Source organism: Bos indicus, chromosome 18 (assembly GCF_029378745.1).
Source record: "Bos indicus isolate NIAB-ARS_2022 breed Sahiwal x Tharparkar chromosome 18, NIAB-ARS_B.indTharparkar_mat_pri_1.0, whole genome shotgun sequence".
Classification (NCBI taxonomy): domain Eukaryota; kingdom Metazoa; phylum Chordata; class Mammalia; order Artiodactyla; family Bovidae; genus Bos; species Bos indicus.
Genome location: NC_091777.1, coordinates 54,958,698 through 54,979,047, shown reverse-complemented (window position 1 = coordinate 54,979,047; position 20,350 = coordinate 54,958,698). Strand labels below are relative to the sequence as shown.

At 51.0% G+C, this 20,350-nt stretch overlaps 1 protein-coding gene across 2 annotated transcripts in view; it reads left to right on the top strand.

The window, feature by feature from the left end:
* The window catches only part of SLC8A2 (solute carrier family 8 member A2), a 34,866-nt gene that overhangs the window by 8,105 nt on the left and 6,411 nt on the right, over positions 1-20,350 (top strand). Inside the window, exons 3-9 of one of the 2 annotated variants that reach the window (XM_070771347.1) lie at positions 1,492-2,156; positions 8,655-9,077; positions 15,119-15,222; positions 15,368-15,385; positions 16,795-16,919; positions 17,225-17,324; positions 18,039-18,268. In XM_070771347.1, the coding sequence (XP_070627448.1) occupies positions 1,492-2,156; positions 8,655-9,077; positions 15,119-15,222; positions 15,368-15,385; positions 16,795-16,919; positions 17,225-17,324; positions 18,039-18,166 (1,563 nt within the window). In that variant the 3' untranslated portion in view covers positions 18,167-18,268. Of the gene's footprint in view, positions 1-1,491; positions 2,157-8,654; positions 9,078-15,118; positions 15,223-15,367; positions 15,386-16,794; positions 16,920-17,224; positions 17,325-18,038; positions 18,269-20,350 lie in introns of those variants that run through there. The other variant, XM_019979469.2, reaches the window with a different exon arrangement.

Here is a 20,350-nt window from a genome sequence, read left to right as displayed (position 1 = left end):
AATACTGGGGTGGGTTGCCATGGCCTCCTCCAGGGGATCTTCCTGAGCTAGGGATCGAACCCAGGTCTCCTGCATTGTCAGGCGGATTCTTTACCACCGAGTCACCTGGGAAGCCCACTAGTAATAACGATCCCATTAATTTCACATTTTCTGTATCTTCCACGTATCAGTAACTGACAAGGCTTAGTGCTAGGAGTGCATGAGCTCATTCAGTCTTGGCATGCGCTCATTTTACACATAAGAGCCTGGGCCAGGCATCCCTCTTCTAGAACCGGGGTCTAAACTCAGCCTTGCCCTGTCTCTCTGGGGAGGTAGCATGTAAACATGAGAACTTGCTTTATGAGGCTGTCAGACGATGAGCCAAACTTGTGCCTCTTTTAGAGTCAGAGTCCAATCCCTAAGGGCCAAACAAATCCTAAGGAAGGAGAATCTGGCAAAGGCTGTATTTACTGGTGGAGGGGGTGGGGAGGAGTTGGAGGAAAGGAATAGGGGAGTTTGGGGACGTGAGCAGAGAGCAGACCCTGGGTGATGGTTGGAGTTTGGAGAAGTGGAGGCATCTCGGGTGAGAAGGGGCGGAGGGGCAATGAGGTGGGAGAAAAAAGATGGAGAGAGACCAGCTCTGCCCCCGGACAGGGGCTGGGACCACAGGGTGGGGCGTGTCCCTGACGTGGTGGTGGCTGAGGATGTCTGTGTTCTTTGCACTTGAGCAGCATGACAAACAGTGGATGGATGGATGGATGCGACCAAAGGAGAGACAAAAAGGGTGAGGGAAGGAGAGACATAAAGACATAAAGAGAGAAGGCAGGGGGGACAGAGAAGAATCTCATAGGAAAGAGAGGTAGGTATCTAAAAAAGATATAAAAGACAATGGAGACAAGGAGACAGGGGCCACCAGAAAGGAAGAGAGGAGGAAAGATAGAAAACCAACTGACATTAAGGACTTCTCTAGCCGTCCAATGGCTAAGACGCGGGGCTTTGTCTGCAGTGCAGGTGGCGTGGGTTTGATCCCTGGTCAGGGAACTAGATCCCGCATGTTGCAGCTAAGACCCAGTGCAGCCAAATAAATAAATAAATATTAGTTATAAATAAATAAATACCTTTACAGCTTAAACAAACAAACAACAAGCCAGCCGACATAGAGAATGAGACTGGAGGCAGGGAGAAAAAGAGATAAGGACCAACCTAGCCAGAAAGATGGGGAAAGGCAGGGAGAAGCAGAGACGAGAGCCAGAGAGAGGGAGAGACAGAGGGGAGAGATATAGATGGAGGGAGAGACAGAGACACAGAGAAACGGGGAGAGGCTGAGATGAAGAGAGACAGGAGCGAGACAGAGGGAGGAGGCAGAGACAGCAAGAAGGCCGGATGGGGAGAGACTGAGAAGAGGGAACTCGGGTAAGGGCAGGGACCCGGCGCTGGGGAGGGCGGCGGCGGGCGGGCCGCGAGCGCGCCCCCTGCCGGGGCGGCGGTCCTGACCTGCGCGGCCGCCCGCAGGTGTGGGAGGCGCTGCTGACCCTCGTCTTCTTCCCGGTGTGCGTGGTGTTCGCCTGGATGGCCGACAAGCGGCTGCTCTTCTACAAGTACGTGTACAAGCGCTACCGCACCGACCCGCGCAGCGGCATCATCATCGGCGCCGAGGGCGACCCCCCCAAGAGCATCGAGCTGGACGGCACGTTCGTGGGCGCCGAGGCTCCGGGCGAGGTGGGCGGCCTGGGCCCGGGCCCCGCCGAGGCCCGCGAGCTGGACGCCAGCCGCCGCGAGGTCATCCAGATCCTCAAGGACTTGAAGCAGAAGCACCCTGACAAGGAGCTGGAGCAGCTGGTGGGCATCGCCAACTACTACGCGCTGCTCCACCAGCAGAAGAGCCGCGCCTTCTACCGCATCCAGGCCACGCGGCTGATGACCGGCGCGGGCAACGTGCTGCGGCGACACGCGGTGGACGCCTCGCGCAGGGCCACCCCGGCCGACGGCCCGGGCGAGGACGAGGACGACGGCGCCAGCCGCATCTTCTTCGAGCCCAGCCTCTACCACTGCCTGGAGAACTGCGGCTCCGTGCTGTTGTCGGTCACCTGCCAGGGCGGCGAGGGCAACAGCACCTTCTACGTGGACTACCGCACGGAGGACGGCTCCGCCAAGGCCGGCTCGGACTACGAGTACAGGTGGGTCTCCTGGGGGCCGGTGGGCAGGGAGGGCTGGCGGTCCGCCGGTCACAGGCTCCGCCGTCCAGCAGCCTCCAGGCTCCGCCGTCCAGCAGCCTCCAGGCTCCTCCGTCTCCTGGCTGCGTCTGGTGCCCATCCTTACTTTGCGATGGGCAGACTTGCTGGATTCATTCATTCCTGAGAGTCTACTTTGTACCAGGTACTATTCTAGACATTTGGCACAGGCTGCTGGACAAGACGGACAGCGTGGCTGTCCACTGACCGCAGGCTGCTGCTCCCAGGTCCATGATACACCTGTGCCTTGTGCTTGACCCTGCTCTGTGTTCCTTAGTATAGCTCCATGATGTGTTTCTACCATCATGACCTGGTAGAACCAGTGCCCCACCCACCACACCACTATTAAAGTAAAAAAATTAATGTTTTTTTTTTTTGGCTGCACTTGGTCTTTGTTGCTTTTGCAGGCACTTTCTCTAGTTGCGGTGCGCAAGAGCTACTCTTGGTTGCGGTGTGCGGGCTTCTCATTGCGGTGGCTTCTCTTGTGGAGAACGGGCCCCAGGAGCTCAGGGTTCAGTACTTGCAGCTCGAAGGCTCAGGAGTTGTGGCGCGTAGGCTTGGCTGCTCCGGGGCGTGTGGAATCTTCTTGGAGGGATGAAACTCATGTCCCTGGCCTTGGCAGGTGCATTCTTACCCACCGCACGACCAGGGAAGTCCTAAAAATGTTTATCGATCACCTACTACATGTGCCAGGGGTGTACCTCGGTGAACAAGACGGCTAAGGTCCCTACCCTTAAGCTGTGATAAAGTTATAAACTATGAAGCATACAAAAATATCAGGTGATGGCAAGTGCTGTGGGGGAAAACAAAGTGGGGTCAAGAGAAGAGAGATGGTGTCCGCATTGCCTCTGCATCTTTGGTTCCACCGTAAAGCCACCCGCCTTCTGAACCCTCCCATGTCTCACTGTCAGTCCCTCTCCTCACCCCTCTTTGAGCAGAACTGTGACCTTAGCCAGCTATTCCTACTGTGCACTTACTAGGCACCAGAGGTTTTTAAAAAATTTTTTGTTGAAATGTAGATTTACAATATTGTGTTCATTTCTGCTGTATAGAAAAGTGACTGAGTTATCCATATATGTATTCTTTTTCATATGCTTTTCCATTACGGTTATCACAGGACACTGAATATAGTTCCCTATGCTATACAGTAGGGCCTTTTTATTCATCTGCCATCCAGATTTTTTTAAGGGTTCAACAGACAAGAGTAAACAAGGTAGTTAACTTCTGTGTCCTCATGGGACCACAAAATTCTTTATGTATTTGTGCAATAGATCTGTCTATACCACACTCTTTCAAGAATTATAGGTTTACAGTATGTTTTGTTAACTGATGTACAAGTCTCCCATTCAGTTCGGTTCAGTCGCTCAGTCACGTCCGACTCTGTGACCCCATGGACTGTAGCACGTCAGGCCTCACTGTCCATCACCAACCCCCGGAGTTTACTCAAACTCATGTCCATTGAGTCGGTGATGCCATCCAACCATCTCATCTTCTGTCATCCCCTTCTTCTTCCTCCCTCAATCTTTCCCAGCATCAGGGTCTTTTCCAATGAGTTGGTTCTTCCCATCAGGTGGCCAAAGTATTGGAGCTTCAGCTTCAGTATCAATCCTTCCAATCAATATTTAGGGTTGATTTCCTTTAGGACTGACTGGTTGGATCTCCTTGCAGTCCAAGGGACTCTCAAGAGTCTTCTCCAACACCACAGTTCAAAAGCATCAATTCTTTGGTGCTCAGCTTTCTTTATAGTCCAACTCTCACATCCATACATGACTACTGGAAAAACAATACCTTTGACTAGATGGACCTTTGTTGGCAAAGTAATTTCTCTGCTTTTTAATATGCTGTCTAGGTTGGTCATAACTTTTTTTCCAGGGAGCAAGCGTCTTTTAATTTCATGGCTGCAGTCACCATCTGCAGTGATTTTGGAGTCCAAAAAAATAAAGTTTCTCACTGTTTCCACTGTTTCCCCATCTATTTGCCATAAAGTGATGGGGCCAGATGCCATGATCTTAGTTTTCTGAATGTTGAGTTTTAAGCCAACTTTTTCACTCTCCTCTTCCACTTTCATCAAGAGGCTCTTTAGTTCTTCTTCACTTTCTGCCATAAGGGTGGTGTCATCTGAGTATCTGAGGTTATTGATATTTCTCCCAGCAATCTTGATTCCAGCTTGTGCTTCCTCCAGCCCAGCTCCCATGGTTTTCTGTAATAATAACATGTACCACATGTCTTTTCTGTGCCAGAAATGAACCTGGGCAATGGAGACCATCAATAAATGAAAGATGTAGAAATCCCTGCCTGCTCTAACACAGCTGACACTCTCTTGGGAAAGACATGTCATTAGAAAGTATACATTCAATGTATTAAAATGTCAGAGAGTGGTGAGAAGAGTGAAGAAAAAATACAGCAGGATACAGGAGAGTGTTGATGGCTGATCTTCTCATAGGTTTCACTTACTAAGTTGAAACTGAACTGTTCACATATCTTTATTCTGTCTTCCCGTAGCATGGGACCCCTTTGGCCGCCCCTGACCTCCTCCCTTCATCCTTCCCCTCATCCCACATCTCTAGCCTCCTTCAACTGAAGAACAGACATTCACCATGTGAGGGCTTGCCGTCAGTCCACCTCTTCATCCTTCCACTCCTCCTGCACCTCTGGTCTGCATCACCCTCATCAAAACCCCAAGCCTTTGCAAAAGGAAGTGAGTACAGGTATCACTTGCTGGGATCAGAGGCTGCCTTCTCACCTGCAAATGACCTTGGGAAGGAGATGTTTGAAGTGAAGGAGTAAATGCTGCTCAGTGGTGGAGCCAGAGCTAGGAAGAATTGACACCTTTCCATATGTCTCTACTCTCCCAACCCAGTTGATATTCACAGGCCTGGCATCACTTATCAAGGCAGCTTAGGTCTAGGACTGGGAGGAGGACACCGAAGTTCCAGCCCCAGCTTAGCCCTGCCCCCTGTTCCTTGGGTAAGTTCCTGCCTCAGTCTGGGCAGGTAGGACTGTCATGTACAGTTGTTGAGGTTGTACACTGCAAAAGAGCAACATGTCTAAGGAAGTGCTATTCACATAGTGGACATTGTAGAGTTCTGTGTCTATGATGACAGTTCCAGATTCATGGAAAGAGTGTCTTGAAGAAAGGATACCTTTTTCTGACTTGCCTGCAGGCATCACTAGGCTAAGGGTGGTTCTGTGGGGTTTTAGTTTCTCCAAATTAAAAATGACCTCTATGACCCCCAAATGACACAGCTCTTCCAAGATTCTGAGATTTAAGCCTCTATAATCCTAACACACTAAGGGTCGAAGGTTTTAAGATTCCAGAATTCCAAGGTTTTAGTATTCTAATCTGGACCCCAGCCCATCTCTAATCTGATGGTTCTAAGATTGTTCATCTTCTCAGATTTTGTGCATCCAGTGTTGGAATATGAGTCCTGGGAACCTAGCCTTCTATGATTCTGAAACCTGGTTTCTAAAATCCCCATGTTCTTTTTCTCCCTGGCTTTTTATTTTGAAAAATTTCACACCTACAGAAGGACTGCAAATACATAGCCTGGAGAACCTTCATATAACCTCCACACAGATATTCACCAATTGTGCCTATTTTGTCCTGTGGGCATTCATGCTCTTCAATATATAATAGATGTTTTGAGGTGCTACTTTACTTTTTAAATTTTTAGTTTATAGATATGAGTATAGTTGATTTACAGTGTTGTGTTAGTTGTGGCTGTACAGCAAAGTGACTCAGTTATACATATGTGTATATCCATTCTCTTTCAGATTCTTTTCCCATGTAAGTGATTACAGAATATTGAGTTCCCTGGGCTATACAGTAGGTCCTTGTTGATTATCTCTTTTATATATAGTAGTGTGTCTACGTTGATCCCAAATTCCTAATTTATCCCTCCACCCACCCCCCACCTTTCCCCTTTGGTAACCATAAATTTGTTTTTGAAAAAAAAAAATAACGGTGGCACTTTATTAGAGTGAGGGTCAGACAGCATGACCATTCACCCATCAACAGAGGCATGCATCTCCTAAGAATGATGACATACTCCCACATCATCCCAACCCAGTGATCACACGCAGGACGTTTAAGATTGCATCAGTATGACGACCCAATCTACAGTCCACGCTTGCCTGTCCCCAGTCGCCCTTGTCTCACCCTTTATAGCTGTGTTTTCACTCCCTCCCTCTCTTCCCATCTGATCCAGAAACCACTTGGCATATTTGGTTGTCGTGTCTCTTTCGCCTTCTTCAATCTGGATCACTCCCTCGGTCTTTCCGTGACTTTGGTGACGCCAACACTTTGGTCTGAATTTCTCTTTTGGCTGTGCCACATGGCATGTGGGATCTTAGTTCCCCAACCAGGGACCGAACCCACGCCCCCTGCACTGGAAGCATCGAGTCTTAACTCCTGGACCTCCAGGGAAGTCCCACTCTGACACTTTGGAAAACGATAGGCCACGTACTCGAACAATCTTCAGTGTGGCTTCGTCTGATGTTTCCTCATGATTAGATTCACGTGATGCACTTTGGCAGGAATCCAGCTGTCCTCAGGGCATCATGCCAGAAGGCACATGATGCCCACGTGTCCCTTTACGGACAATGTCCAGTTCCCCTGTATTAACTCAATCCTTGTAACACTGCCACGAGGAAGACAGGGTTATTAAATCCATTTTACAGATGAGGAAACCGAGGCTCAGAAGGCTGCTGAGTCCTAACTGCCCAAGACCACACAGCTGGCACAGGCAGCTTGGAGCAGGTTGGCCTGCCTTAGCCACCGTGGACAGCGCCCTCTGAGCTGAGGGCGGCAGCCACGGGAAGCTCTTATTCCCTCCATCCAGGTCTTGTCATACAGTTCTACCCCTGCCAGAACCCTGGGGTCTCTCTACCTCCCCCATAGAGGAAGGGAGGGGTAAATGACAGATTTTTGACTTTCGTTAACACCCCAGAGTCATCACTGTCCCGCCCAAGTTTCACCCTGATGAATGTCTTGGCCTTGTTCCCTCCCCCAGCCCATTATAGAGCATCTTGCTTGTGCTTTAGAAACTTACACAGCCGACACTCTTTTAAACCTAAGCCAGTTGATGTCCTTCCTCTCCTCGGAGGCCTCCATGGCTCTCCTCTCACTGGAGTAAAAGCCAAAGTCTTCACCGTGGCTCACCAAGGCCCCATGACATCTTCCCCTGTTCCCTCGGTCACCCCATCTCCCACTCTCTCCCTCCCTGCTCCTTTGGATGCGGCCACACTGGCATCCCTGATCTTCCTCAAGCACTCCTGCCCACTGGTGCCTCATGACATTTGCACTGGCTGTTCCCTTTACAGGAACAGTCTTTCCCAGATCTCCTCCATGTGGCTCCCTCCCTCAGGTCTCTGCTCAGATGGCACCCCCGCCCCCAGACAAGCTTTCCCTGACCACTTTCACACAGCTCCTTCTCTGCACTCTCTACCCTTGTTCCTTTATTTTCTCCACATAGCATCATCACCACCTTACTTTTTGTTTTATTACCTTATGTTTTATTACCCATCTCCTGCCCTGGAACAGAAGCTCCACCAGAGCAAAGATTCTTCTCTGATCTGGTTTTGCTGCTGTTTCTCCAACACTAAGAACAGTGCCTGGCACACAGCAGATGCTCATTACCTATCTCATTATGAACGGACTGTAATTAAATCCCGAGATGTGTAAGTGCCACTGTGATACGGCTGTGCCATGGGGCTCTTCCCGTGTTCCCAGCACTGCTGTTCCCATGTTCCCACACTGAAAGCATGTGTTGAATGACTGAATGAAGTCAAGTTAAAGACTGTGGATTTTCTGCTGGGGATATCTGGGAGCACAGAATGGTTTTTATGGGAAGTATGACAATGTCAACTGTGGGCCCTATGTCCCTGTTACTCCAAGTATGGTCCATGTTGCAAAATCACTGGGGTCCTTTGGGCGCTAAGTAGAAATGCAGAGCCTTGAAACCCCAGAGCTACTGAACCACAATCTGCATTTTCACAAGATGTCCCAGGGAATTCCTGTGGACACTGAGATTCAAGAAGCGTGGCTGTGAAACACTCCAACCTCCCTCTCCACCCTAAGACTTTGCATGTACTGTTCCCTCTGCTGGGAGGTCTCCTGCCCACTAAGCCTTCTCCTGTGAAGCCTGCCTCGATCTCACCTTCATCACCTGTTTAATGCCACTACTCCTGATGAGTTCCATGGTGGGAGGGAACCCCTCCATGGTTTTTGTTCTCCCTCGGCATCTCCTGTTGGGGAAAAGCCCACCTTCATTCACCCTCGGTATTGTTTGTTTCACGTCTGTCCACCATTATACTTGTAAGTTCTTCCGGTGGTGCGGCGCCCTCCTCCAGGAAGCCCACCCTGAACCCCCACCCCCCACACCTCCCCGGCCCACAGCCCTGAGAACGACTTCACCCTTCTCTCTCCCCGCTCCTCCACCGCAGCGAGGGCACGCTGGTGTTCAAGCCGGGCGAGACGCTGAAGGAGCTGCGGATCGGCATCATCGACGACGACATCTTCGAGGAGGATGAGCACTTCTTCGTGCGGCTGCTGAACCTGCGCGTGGGCGACGCGCAGGGCATGTTCGAGCCCGACGGCAGTGGGCGGCCCAAGGGGCGGCTGGTGTCGCCGCTGCTGGCCACCGTCACCATCCTGGACGACGACCACGCGGGCATCTTCTCCTTCCAGGACCGCCTGCTGCACGTGAGCGAGTGCATGGGCACCGTGGACGTGCGCGTCGTGCGCAGCTCGGGCGCGCGCGGCACGGTGCGCCTCCCCTACCGCACGGTGGACGGCACGGCGCGCGGCGGCGGCGTGCACTACGAGGACGCGTGCGGCGAGCTCGAGTTCGGCGACGACGAGACCATGTGAGCGCGCGAGCCCGCCGGCCGGAACCAGGGAGACAGACGACAAGGGGCCCGCGAGAGGGGCGGGGCCAGGGCGGGACGTGGTCCGAACGGGGGCGGGGCCTGGAAGTAGGTGCGGTCGAGAGTTGGCGTTGCCCGAACAGGGGCGAGGCCTCCGAGTGGGAGGATCTCCGAGAGGCGTAGTTTTGGAAAGGGCTTCCCTGGTGGCTCAGATGGTAAAGAATCTGCCTGCAATGCGGGAGACCGGGGTTCGATCCCTGAGTCAGGAAGATCCCCTGGAGAAGGGAATGGCAACCCACTCCAGTATTCCTGCCTGGAAAACCCCATGGACAGAGGAGCCTGGTGGGCTAGAGTTCATGGGGTCGCAAAGAGTCGGAAACGACTGAGCAACTAACACACTCAGTCTTAGAAAGGGGTGGAGCTTTGATGGAGCCCTGGAAATGGGGAGGCCTGGGGAGGCGGTACAGGGTCCAGAAAAGGGGCGGGATGAAGGAGAGAAGGGAGGAGACTGGAGTGAGGAGTGGGGTCAAGATGTTGGGACGAGATGTGGGCGGGTCCTGCGCGAACTGGGCTGGTTTGGGGAGAAGAGAGTGGGACACCAGGAAAAATGGCCAAGTGAGGAGAGACGAGAGGAATTAGGGTGGGGCCTGGGGAGAGGGATGTGGAGAGCTTAACCGGTAGAATGGAGGAGTGTGCCCTGAGTTCCCTTTCGATGCAGAGGCCGAGTCTGTGGAACAGAGAAGGAGCTAGGTGGGGTCTGAGTGGTTGTTGTTCAGTCACTCAGTCGTGTCCGACTCTGCGACCCCATGAACTGCAGCTTGTCAGGCTTACCTGTCCTTCACTATCTCCCGGAGTTTGCTCAAACTCATGTCCATTGAGTCGATGATGCCATCCAACCGTCTCATCCTCTGTCACCCTCTTCTCCTGCCCTTAATCTTTCCCAGCATCAGGATCTTTTCCAATAAGTTGACTCTTCGCATCAGGTGGCCAGAGTACTGGAGTTTCAGCTTCAGCATCAGTCCTTCCAATGAATACTCAGGACTGATTTCCTTTAGGATTGACTGGTTGGATCTCCTTGCAGTCCAGGAGATTCTCAAGCGTCTTCTCCAACGCCACAGTTCAAAAGCATCAGTTCTTCAGCGCTCAGCCTTCTTTATGGTCCAAATCTTGCATTCTGTACATGACTATTGGAAAAACCATAGCTTTGACTATTCAGACATTTGTCAGCCAAAGTAATGTCTCTGGTTTTTAATATGCTGTCTAGCTTTGCCATAGCTTTTCTTCTGAGGAGCAAGCGGCTTTTAATTTCGTGGCTAGGACGCGAGGCAAAGGCTGAGGACAGCGGAAGAGGGCGGGGTCTAAGGAGATGGGGCGTGGCCTAAAGGAGGTGGGCGGGGGGAAGGAGGGGAGCTCTTGGGTAGGGGGAATGTAGGCGAGGCTTTGGGGAAAGTCGAGGTAGAAATCTGGGGGCCTAGGAAGAGACACGGGAAAGGAGGGCTGGGATGTGGGAGACCGAGTCTCCGGAGAGGAGCTGGCTACGTACGTATGTAGACAGACAGACAGAACCAGCAGGCGCACCGGGCACATACAGACATGCAAAGTCACGGACGCAGAGTCAGGACTGTTCTCACGCCCAGACACCCGGCCACCCCCTTGCGCAGATGCCCGAGTCTCCCGGTGCGCGTGCCGGCAGCCTCACATCCCAGCTCCCGCCCGCTCCCTTCCGCCCCCGCACGCCCGTCTGTCTCCCTCTTCCCGCCGCCCACGCTCCCCACACCGAGCAGAGCCCCCACCGCGCCCCCTCCCTCTCCCCCTCCCAGCCTCTGCGGCTCGGCCTCCCAGCTCAGCTGCTCACTGCTCACCCTGCCTCTTCACCTCTCCCTTTGCGTCTCTGCATCTCTCGTTCTCGGGAGAGTTTGTGTCATCTCTGGATCTCTGTCCCCGGGATCCAGCTCTCTGACTCGGGTTATATTTCAGTCACAGACTCTCCATACCTTTCCATCTGTCTCTGTTCTGACTTGGGTTGAGGGCCCAGAGCACCATTCTAGGCCCCATCTCTCACACCCGAGGCAGAGGGCGTGGAGGGAGTTGTCTTTCTGCTTGTCCCAGTCCGAATTGTAGTCTACGGCTTCCAATCAACTTTTCGCCTGCGGCCGCGGGCTTCCTCAGGGCTTCTCCTCCGCCCGCCCCTACGGCTTCCCCAGGCTGGGACACCCTCTGCCCTCCGCCCCCGCCCAGGCTGCCAGCTGTGGTTTCAGGAGACAGAGAGCAGGAGGCTAATTAGCGTTCAGGGAAACACATCCTTTCTCTGATGGGCAGGCACTAATTAGAGATGCCTGGAGAAACAGCCAGGCTGGAGGGCTGACCCCAGGCAGGATCAACAGGGAGATGGAAGAGAGACGCCCAGAGATATGGGGTAGAGGGGAGAGATGCAAGAGAGAGACAGAGAGGCAACCAGATGGGTGAAAGACAGGGAGACAGAAGACAGGAGACAGAAAGACAGAGGCTTATAGACAGATGCCACGAGAGATGGAAACTGAGTGACAGAGGCCCATCAGGAGAGGGGGAAAGAGGGATTTCCCTGGTGGTCCAGTGGCTAAGACTCTGCACTCCCAGTGCAGGGGCCACAGGTTCGATCCCTGGTGGGGGAACTAAGATCCCTCCTGTCACCTGGTGAGGCCAGAAAAAAGAGGGAAATAGGGATTGGAGACTGAGATGGAAGAAGACTGAAAGGAATAGAAGTGCGGGAGGTAACGAGAGACATTCTTCTCTCTGAGAGGAACCCAGGCGGACTCAGGGAAGGGAAAGTCCTGCTGATGCTACAGAGAGAGAAGAGTTCCAGTCAGCATGAGAGAATGGGAGATAGTATGAGAAAGAGACTGGGTGTGAAATCAGAGCCTGTGAGGGGTGGGAAAGTGGAGTTTCCAGGAAACGAGGGCGTGAGGATGACAGAATGTCAGGCTGGGGAGGAAGGCTGTTTCCTTTTTAAAAAATGATCAATTTTAACTGAATTATAGTTGAGTTACAATATTGTGATCATTTCAGATGTACAGCTAAGTGGTTCAGACATATATATATGTTGGAGAAGGCAGTGGCACCCCATTCCAGTACTCTTGCCTGGAAATCCCATGGACGGAGGAGCCTGGTGGGCTGCAGTCCATGGGGTCTCGAAGAGTCGGACACGACTGAGCGACTTCACTTTCACTTTTCACTTTCATGCATTAGAGAAGGAAATGGCAACCCACTCCAGTGTTCTTGCCTGGGACGGGGGAGCCTGGTGGGCTGCCGTCTATGGGGTCGCACAGAGTCGGACACAACTGAAGCGACTTAGCAGCAGCAGCATATATATATTCTTTTTCAGATTCTTTTCCATTATAGGTTATAACAAGATATTGAATATAGTTCCCTGTGCCATACAGTAAATTCTTGTTGCTTATCTATTTTCTATATAATGGTGTGTATCTGTTAATCCCGTACTGCTAAAGCTGCTTCCTTTGACCTCAGGAAGCCCCGCCCTCATCTAGCTCCAGTTCCTCTTGCTGTCCCCTGCCGGTTGGGCTTCTCCTCCTTTTGGGTCCCAAGCGGACACACTTGTCAGAGTGCCAACTGGTGCACGTTGTCACTGGGTGTCAGGGGACCACGGCATGTCTGCAAGCGAATGAGTGGCAGAGGTGTGTGTATGTGTGTGTATGTGTGTATGTGTGCTGACACCTTGTCAGCGTGTCAGCAGCTGTCTACATGTCTGTGAGGAGCATGTGTCAGGAGACAACTCCACCTGGCTGCAGTGTTTCAGCACCACGGACAGCTCCCAACCCACTCCTAAGTTGAGGGGTGGGGGCTGCCATTCTTTCAACCAACAGAAACTTTTAAATGTCTTGAAACCGAAAGTGGGTGAAGGTGGAAGTGCATGTATGCCCCCTCGTGACTGTCTTGTGTGTCCATCTTTGGGTGTCACTGTGTCCTGGGCATTCATGTGTTTAGATATGTCTGCATGGTTGAGACCCTTTTGCTTAGATTGTGTCGAGTTTGGCTGTTCCATTCTGTCCCATTCAGTCTCTCCGACACTGAGAGATGGAGATGGGGAGAGGAGAACACGGAGAGAAAGTCAGAGAGCCGGGGAGAGACTGAATAAACAGAGACACCAGGAGGCATAAAGAGTGAGGGGTAAGGAAGGAGACTCTACATGGAATCACAGCAGGGGTCTCACAGGTTGGCATTGTTGCCCAGGCTGTGGTGGAGGTGTTGTGCTAATTGGCATCTGGTTCCGTGCGATTTTGCCACTGCATAGGGAATGGCTGCGGGGTATGATGGTGTGTGGGCGTGGGCGGTGTGATTGGTTCTGCTTCCTCTGCTGGGTGACTGTGTGGGCTGGGTGTTTGTGTTTCTGGGTTCTGGGGCCAGGCCTTGTGGTTCCTACAGCTGAGATAGCTGCTGGTGGCAGAGCTGTGGGTTATTGTGGGCTTGTGGGTCTTCATAATTGAGGGGGGTCTGTTGTGTACCTGAAGGGGATGGATGACTTCTGGCTGTTTCTCCCCTCCCATTCCCTGGTTACTATGGCAGCTGGGATGCTGAGAAAATCATTTAGTGCTCAGTTACCCCTCCGAATGAAGACAAGGGGCAGGAAGTTGAGGGTCTTCCAAGCTAAAGAATTTGAGTTAACGGCTGTCTATGGAGGTCACACTATATGCCAGGCACTATTCTGGGCATTGGGGATACAGCAAAGAACATAAATGAACTAAGATCGCTGCCTTGGAGGAGCTTATATCTTAATGTGGAGAGGCAAATGGCAAACAACAAACAAAATAAACCCAGCTGGTGGTGCGTTAGAAGATGATTTGAAACAACAAAAACGTGGAGCATGGGAAGGGGGCCAAGAGTGCGCTGGGGTAGGTCCAGGCATGAATTTCAGTATGAAAGAAGGTGGAGGGAGTGGGTCTCATTGAAAAAGAAGGTAAAGTTTGAACAGAGAACTGGAGGAATTGAGGGAACGAGCATGGGAGAACAGTGTTCTCAGCGGAAGGAACAGCCAGTGCAAAGACCCTGAGGCACGAGCAGGCTTGTTATTACATTCTCAAAACACTGAGGAGGCCAGTGTTACTGGGGTGAGTGTGTGAGGGGAGAGGGATGGGAGGCCAGGAGGGGAATGAGGGCTAGATTTCAGGGGGCCTTGTGAGCCATTCTCGGGACTTCGGCTTTTACTCTTTGTGAGATGGAAACCGTGTGAAATTTTTTTTAGGGGGGTTTCGTTGTTGTTTGTTTGTTTGGTGGTGCTAGGTCTTCATTGTTTCACAAGGCTAAGTTCCCCGTGGCATGTGTGGAATCCTCCCAGGCCAGGGATCAAACCTGTGTTCCCTGCATTGGCAGGCGGACTCACACAGGGAGGTCTGTGTGAATGTTTTGAGCAGAGGAAGCACCCAGTTTAACTTTGGTTTTATCAGGATCCCTCAGGTTGATACTTATTTTGAGTTTTTTTAATTTGTTCTTTTTGTTTTGGCCACACCACACCACATGTGGGATCTTAGTTCCCAACCAGGGATCAAACTCGTGCCCCCTGCATTGGAAGTGCAGAATCTTAACCACCGGACCACAAGGGAGGTCCTCAGGTCGATATTTAATACAAACTCGGCAAAGATCCAACTCATTGGAAAAGACCCTGTTGCTGGAAAGATTGAGGACAGGAGAAGGGGGCAACAGAGGGTGAGATGATTGGATCGCATCATCGACTCAATGGACATGAGTTTGAGCAAACTCCGGGAGATAGTGGAGGACAGGGAAGCCTGGCGTGCTGCAGTCCGTGGGTCGCAGAGTCGGACCCGACTGAGCAACTGAACAATAATAGCGGCTTCTTCAGATGTTTCTGAGCGTGTCTCTGTCAAATGGGGATAAGCAGAGAACCTTCCCCCCAGGGTGGTGTAAGGATGAAATGAGATTATAGAGCCTGAGATGGAGCGAGTGCCCAAGAAACTGATTGGCTAATGGGCGAGTTATTGGTGAGTCATGGGCAGGGGGCTTTATGCTGGGGATTCTGCCTCTCCCTTCAGGAAAACTCTTCAGGTGAAGATAGTTGATGACGAGGAATATGAGAAAAAGGATAATTTCTTCATCGAACTGGGCCAGCCACAGTGGCTTAAACGAGGGATTTCAGGTGAGAGGTGATGGGTGGGCTGTGGGAGAGGTAAGGGGTCCAGGGTGGGGGGACCTTTGGAGGTTCAGTTGTGGCCCCTTCAAGTTCATGGATCTGAGCTTCCCAGAGAAGATCTCACCTTCTCCCTGTCTCTGTCTCTCCCCAGCTCTGCTACTCAACCAAGGTGAGTGGAGTTACTTCTGGTCTTTGGGAGGGGGGGTCACTGGAGGGAGGGTCTTGGGGGCGGGTCAGGCCTCAAACTCCCCTCCAGATCAGGTTTGAGGCAGATTGCAGGTGCAATCAATTTGGTGGGACCAGTGTGAAATTGGGGTGACAGAGGCTCGAAGGCCAAGATCATGTTTTGTTTGTAGTTAAGATGGGGAAGAAAGTATGTCATAGAATCTGATGTGGGTTTGTGGTGGCATCAGAGGGAATCAGGTTTGGGGTCGAATAGAACTGGGTTGGGGTTGGGGTCTGGGATCAGTATTAGGACTGGGTCAAATCCCAGGGATGGGGGAACCTGGTGGGCCGCCGTCTATGGGGTCACACAGAGTCGGACACGACTGAAGCAACTTAGCAGCAGCAGCAGCAAAGCTAAAATTAAGACAGAGATTGGCTTCTAGGTTTGTGATAGGATCTGATTAGAACTGGGGCCAGATTGAGGTCAAAGCTAAGTTTGGAATTTGAGGTGAGTTTGAAGGATTTGAGGGTAGAGCTGGGGCCAAGGTGAGAAATTTGGGGTGAGAGTTGGGACTAGGGTCAGGGGCTTGGAGATAGTGACTGAGTAGTTTTGGAGTTGAGATCAGAATTGAGGTTGGGGGTTAAGATTAGGGATAGGCTGAAGGTTGTATTAGTTAGGATAAGTAATACAAGCTGCTGTAAGAAGTAAGCCCACAAATCCCAATAGCTTAACACAATCAAAGTCTTTTCTCACTCAAGCATAGTTTTGAGAATGTTCTTGGTTGGTGGGTGGCTTTCTTTTGAGACCTAGGATTGGGTCGGTGCTGGGCTTGGAGCAAAGGGTCAGTATAATCTATTTATATATATATATATATAATCTATTTAATCAATATAAATCTATTTTACATATCAATATAAATTTATATAAATAGATAATATCTTTTCTATTATATATATATAATTATATAAAACCTCTTCCACAGGGTGGTAATGATAATGGCAGTAATCATAATAAACTAACATTTTTTAATTATTGTGTACCAGGCACTGTTCTAAGCCCTTTACATGAATTAACTTCTTTAATGCTCGTAACCACCTTATGAGGTCGGTAGTTATTGTACCCATTTTGTAGATATGAACACTGAGGCACAGTGAGACTAAGGCACTGCCCATGGTCACACAGCCCCTCTACTATATGAACCTCAGAGTCCACCAGCCGAACTTCATGGACCAGGGTGTGGGAGCTGGGCCTCTGGTTGGGGAAAGTGGTGGTCAGATGGGATGTAGGGACAGGCTGAGGAAGCCTTACCAAGGAGGCATCCCAGAGAAGAGCAGTGTTTTCTTTTGGATGGGAAGAGGTAGTGAAGGCATTGCAGGTGCCCTGGAGTCTAACTCCCACCCCTCATGCTGCAGGGGATGGGGACAGGAAACTGACGGCTGAGGAGGAAGAGGCTCAGAGGATAGCAGAAATGGGCAAGCCGGTTCTCGGGGAAAACTGTCGACTGGAGGTCATCATTGAGGAGTCGTATGATTTTAAGGTGATTTTCTGGGGGCCCACTTTCCTGGAGTCTTGCCTGTATCATTTCCTTGGGGATAGTCCAAGAAGGGATCAACTATGAGGGTCACAGGGAGGGGCACCCAAGGTCTGAGGGCACCCTCCACGTTCCTCTGTTAGCACCATGGACAGCACACACCTCCCTTGTCCCTTCTTGCTAGTAGAACCCAGCTATGGAAAGTTGAGGACCCCTGAGCATGGGGTGTGAGCCTCCATCCCCAGGACCTCTCATGGAGCTACCCTAAGGTGGTCATGGACCATGGTCTCTCCCTACCCTCTCATCCCCAGAATACGGTGGATAAACTCATCAAGAAAACGAACTTGGCTTTGGTGATTGGGACTCATTCGTGGAGAGAGCAGTTTTTAGAGGCAATTACGGTGAGCGCAGGTAAGTGGGGAGGGAGGAGAGAGGAAGAAGAGAGGGATGAAGAGACAGAGACCGACAGAAAAAGAGAAATAAAAAGGAGAAGGGAAGAGGGACAAGGGGAAAAGATCAGAGAGAAGACAGGAGAGACACAGGGAAACGCAAAGAAAAAGATCGAGATACAGAGAGACAAAGGAAAAGATAGGAAATGAATACAAATAGGAGAGACAGACACATAGAAAAGCACAGAGAATCCCGAGGAAGGACAGAGATGCAGAGACATCTTCCAGATACATGAAAGATGTAGAGAATGAGGAGGCAGAAGGCCAGAGAGAGAGGCAGAAAGTTTGCGCAGACAGGATCAGAGGTGGAGCACTGTGGGAAGGAGGGGTCCCAGTCTGGGCTTTCTCCTGGCATTCAGGCAATTGGAGGGTGGAAACAGGTTAAATGGTTCGGCCTCCCCTCCTGGGCCTGGGCTCCTCTGTTACCATGGAGACGGTCACCAGGGCACCCAACTCTCCCACCCCAGTGGGTCTCACCTCTTAGGCCTCCGAAGGCCCACACTGCCTCCCTGTGGCCAGATGTATGATGACATGGATTCACAGGCTATCTTGGAGACCCTTTGTGATAGAGCTGGGGGAAACTGAGGCCCAGAGACATAGGAGGGACTGGCCTGAAGTCCCACAGGGAATCCAGAAAGGGCCAGGGTGGAACTCAGGACTTCTGTCCCTTGCACAGCATCAGGTTTTCTTCAGGGAGGCCAACCCTGGTGGAAAATAAACACACACAAGGAACTATGGTCAGAAAGAAACTGGTTGGTGGGATCAGAAGAAGCCAGGGATCCGCAATGGAAAAGTACAAGGTAGTGGTCCCAGAGACACCATATTGGAAGCCTAATAGCAGGGAAGAGGCATCCCCTCTGAAGCCACATTCTTCTTTCAGCATCTGTTTCTTTTATGTATATGTATCATCCATGAGTTTATTGTATTGTACATTTATTTGCATTAGAATCAATCAGCTTTAAGTACCTAAATAGTACACTTGTTTTTGTTGTTGCTGTTCAGTTGCTAAGTTGTGTCCAACTCTTTGCAACCCCATGGACTGTAGCCCACCAGGCTCCTTTGTCCATGGGGTTTTCCAGGCAAGAATACTGGAGTGGGTTGCCATTTCCTTCTCCAGGGGATCTTCCTGACTCAGGGATTGAACCTGTGTCTCTTAGGTCTCCTGCATCAGCAGGCAAGTTTTTTTACTAGCACCACCTGGGAAGGGATTCTGTGGCCCCCGTCTGATGTAGGGACATTGCTGGAGACAAAGAAATGCTCTTGGCAGCTTGGGCCCTGTTCTCACAGAGCTCACTGTCCAATGGGAGAGACAGACCTGTCACAAGAGAATGATGAGCCAGAATGATGGGCAGGCCTGGGTTGAGGGAGCCCAGACCAGGTGTCTGACCCAGCTTGAAGGTCAAGGAGGGCTTCCTGGAGGAGGAGGCTTCTGATCTGATTTTTCAAATAGGAATAGGAGTTGGCCAGGAAGAGAGTGCCAGGTGGAGGGAAGTGTTGTGTATGGAAATGTGGGAGATTATGGCACATTTGGGGACGGTGACTGGTTTCAGGCATGAAGAAGAGGACTGGGATTAGGTTGGAGGTGAGCAGGGTCCAGACCCCAAAGGCCTTAGAGGCCACAGGAGGGGGCTTGGGTGTCATTTTAGATGCAATGGGGAGCCATGGAATGTTTTAAATGACGGAAGCTTCTGGAGAGAGAGAGCCTATGGAAGGAAGTGGGAGAGGGTGGGAGCAGGTATGAGCTGAGGCTGTCAAAACTGGCAGGAGAGACTTCCCTGGTGGTCCAGGGGTTACGACTCCAGGCTCCCAAGGCAGGGGGCACGGGTTCCATCCTTGGTTGGGGAACTAAGATCCCATATGCCATACAATCAAATAAATAAGTAAATACAATAAAAAAAAAAACCTGGCAGGAGATGGGTCAGGCAAGGTTTCAGAGGATGTGGCAAGCAATTTGAGCTTCAGGAACAGTGGGAAGCCAGAACAATGTCTCTAGGGACGTAGTGAACATAAGAAGGTTCATAAAACTGAAACTGTGGACATGAGATGGTGGTCATGGAGGCCACAGGTCTATAGAAAGCAGGTGATTAGAGGAAGTAGCGATAATAATAACAGTAACAATAATAACTATGATGATGATAATGATGAAGATGGGTTGAGTGTCAGGCAGCTTTGAAGTCCATTTCCTATGGGAACTCATTTAATGAGTGTCCCCAGAGTATCCGGGTTGGGGCTTGATCATTTTGTACTTTGTTCCGCAAATGGCTTTTGGTTCCTCATGTGAACACAAAGCATTCTGGTTCTCGCTTCCTTGGGAGATGAATCATGTCCCACCTTGTGCTTAGAGGAGCTTTTGTATTTCCTTTACCTCCCATTCTTGGTGGAATGTTCTTTGCAGGCTGGACTTGGTTTTGAGCATCTTTGAATCCCCCCAGGCACTGGAAAAGGCCTTCAACAGCAATGGCCAGAACAATAACAATCACAGTGGAGATGTGCCAGGTCCCATGGAGACATCACAGGGCCTGACTCATGCAATCATCACAGCCTTCTAGAGGCAGGTCCAATTATTGCTTCCATTTCTCAAATAGCTATTTGGAGGCTCAGGGAGGTTAGGACACTGATTCAAGATCACACAGCGGATCCAGCATTTGATACCAAAACGTCAGATCCAGAACTACAGCATACTCATAAAGCTCTCTCTAGATGAGAGGTGCTGGAGAAGTAAGCAGAGGCCAGAGCCTGTGGGTACTGGAAGTGTGGGAGTGTGGGCCTGGGTCTGAGAGCAATGGGAAGCTAAGGCAGGATTTGGAGCAGGGAAGAGGGAAGCACCAAAAGATGCAATGATAGCAGCCCCCTCCTCCCTAAGAGTGTGTCCTTCCTGCTGCAGCCTGAGCCGTGTGGTGAGTTAGGGATTCATTCAGTGACAGACAACAGAAAACTTGACCATAAGTGGCTTAAGTACACTAGTTTATGTCTCATATGGAACAACAA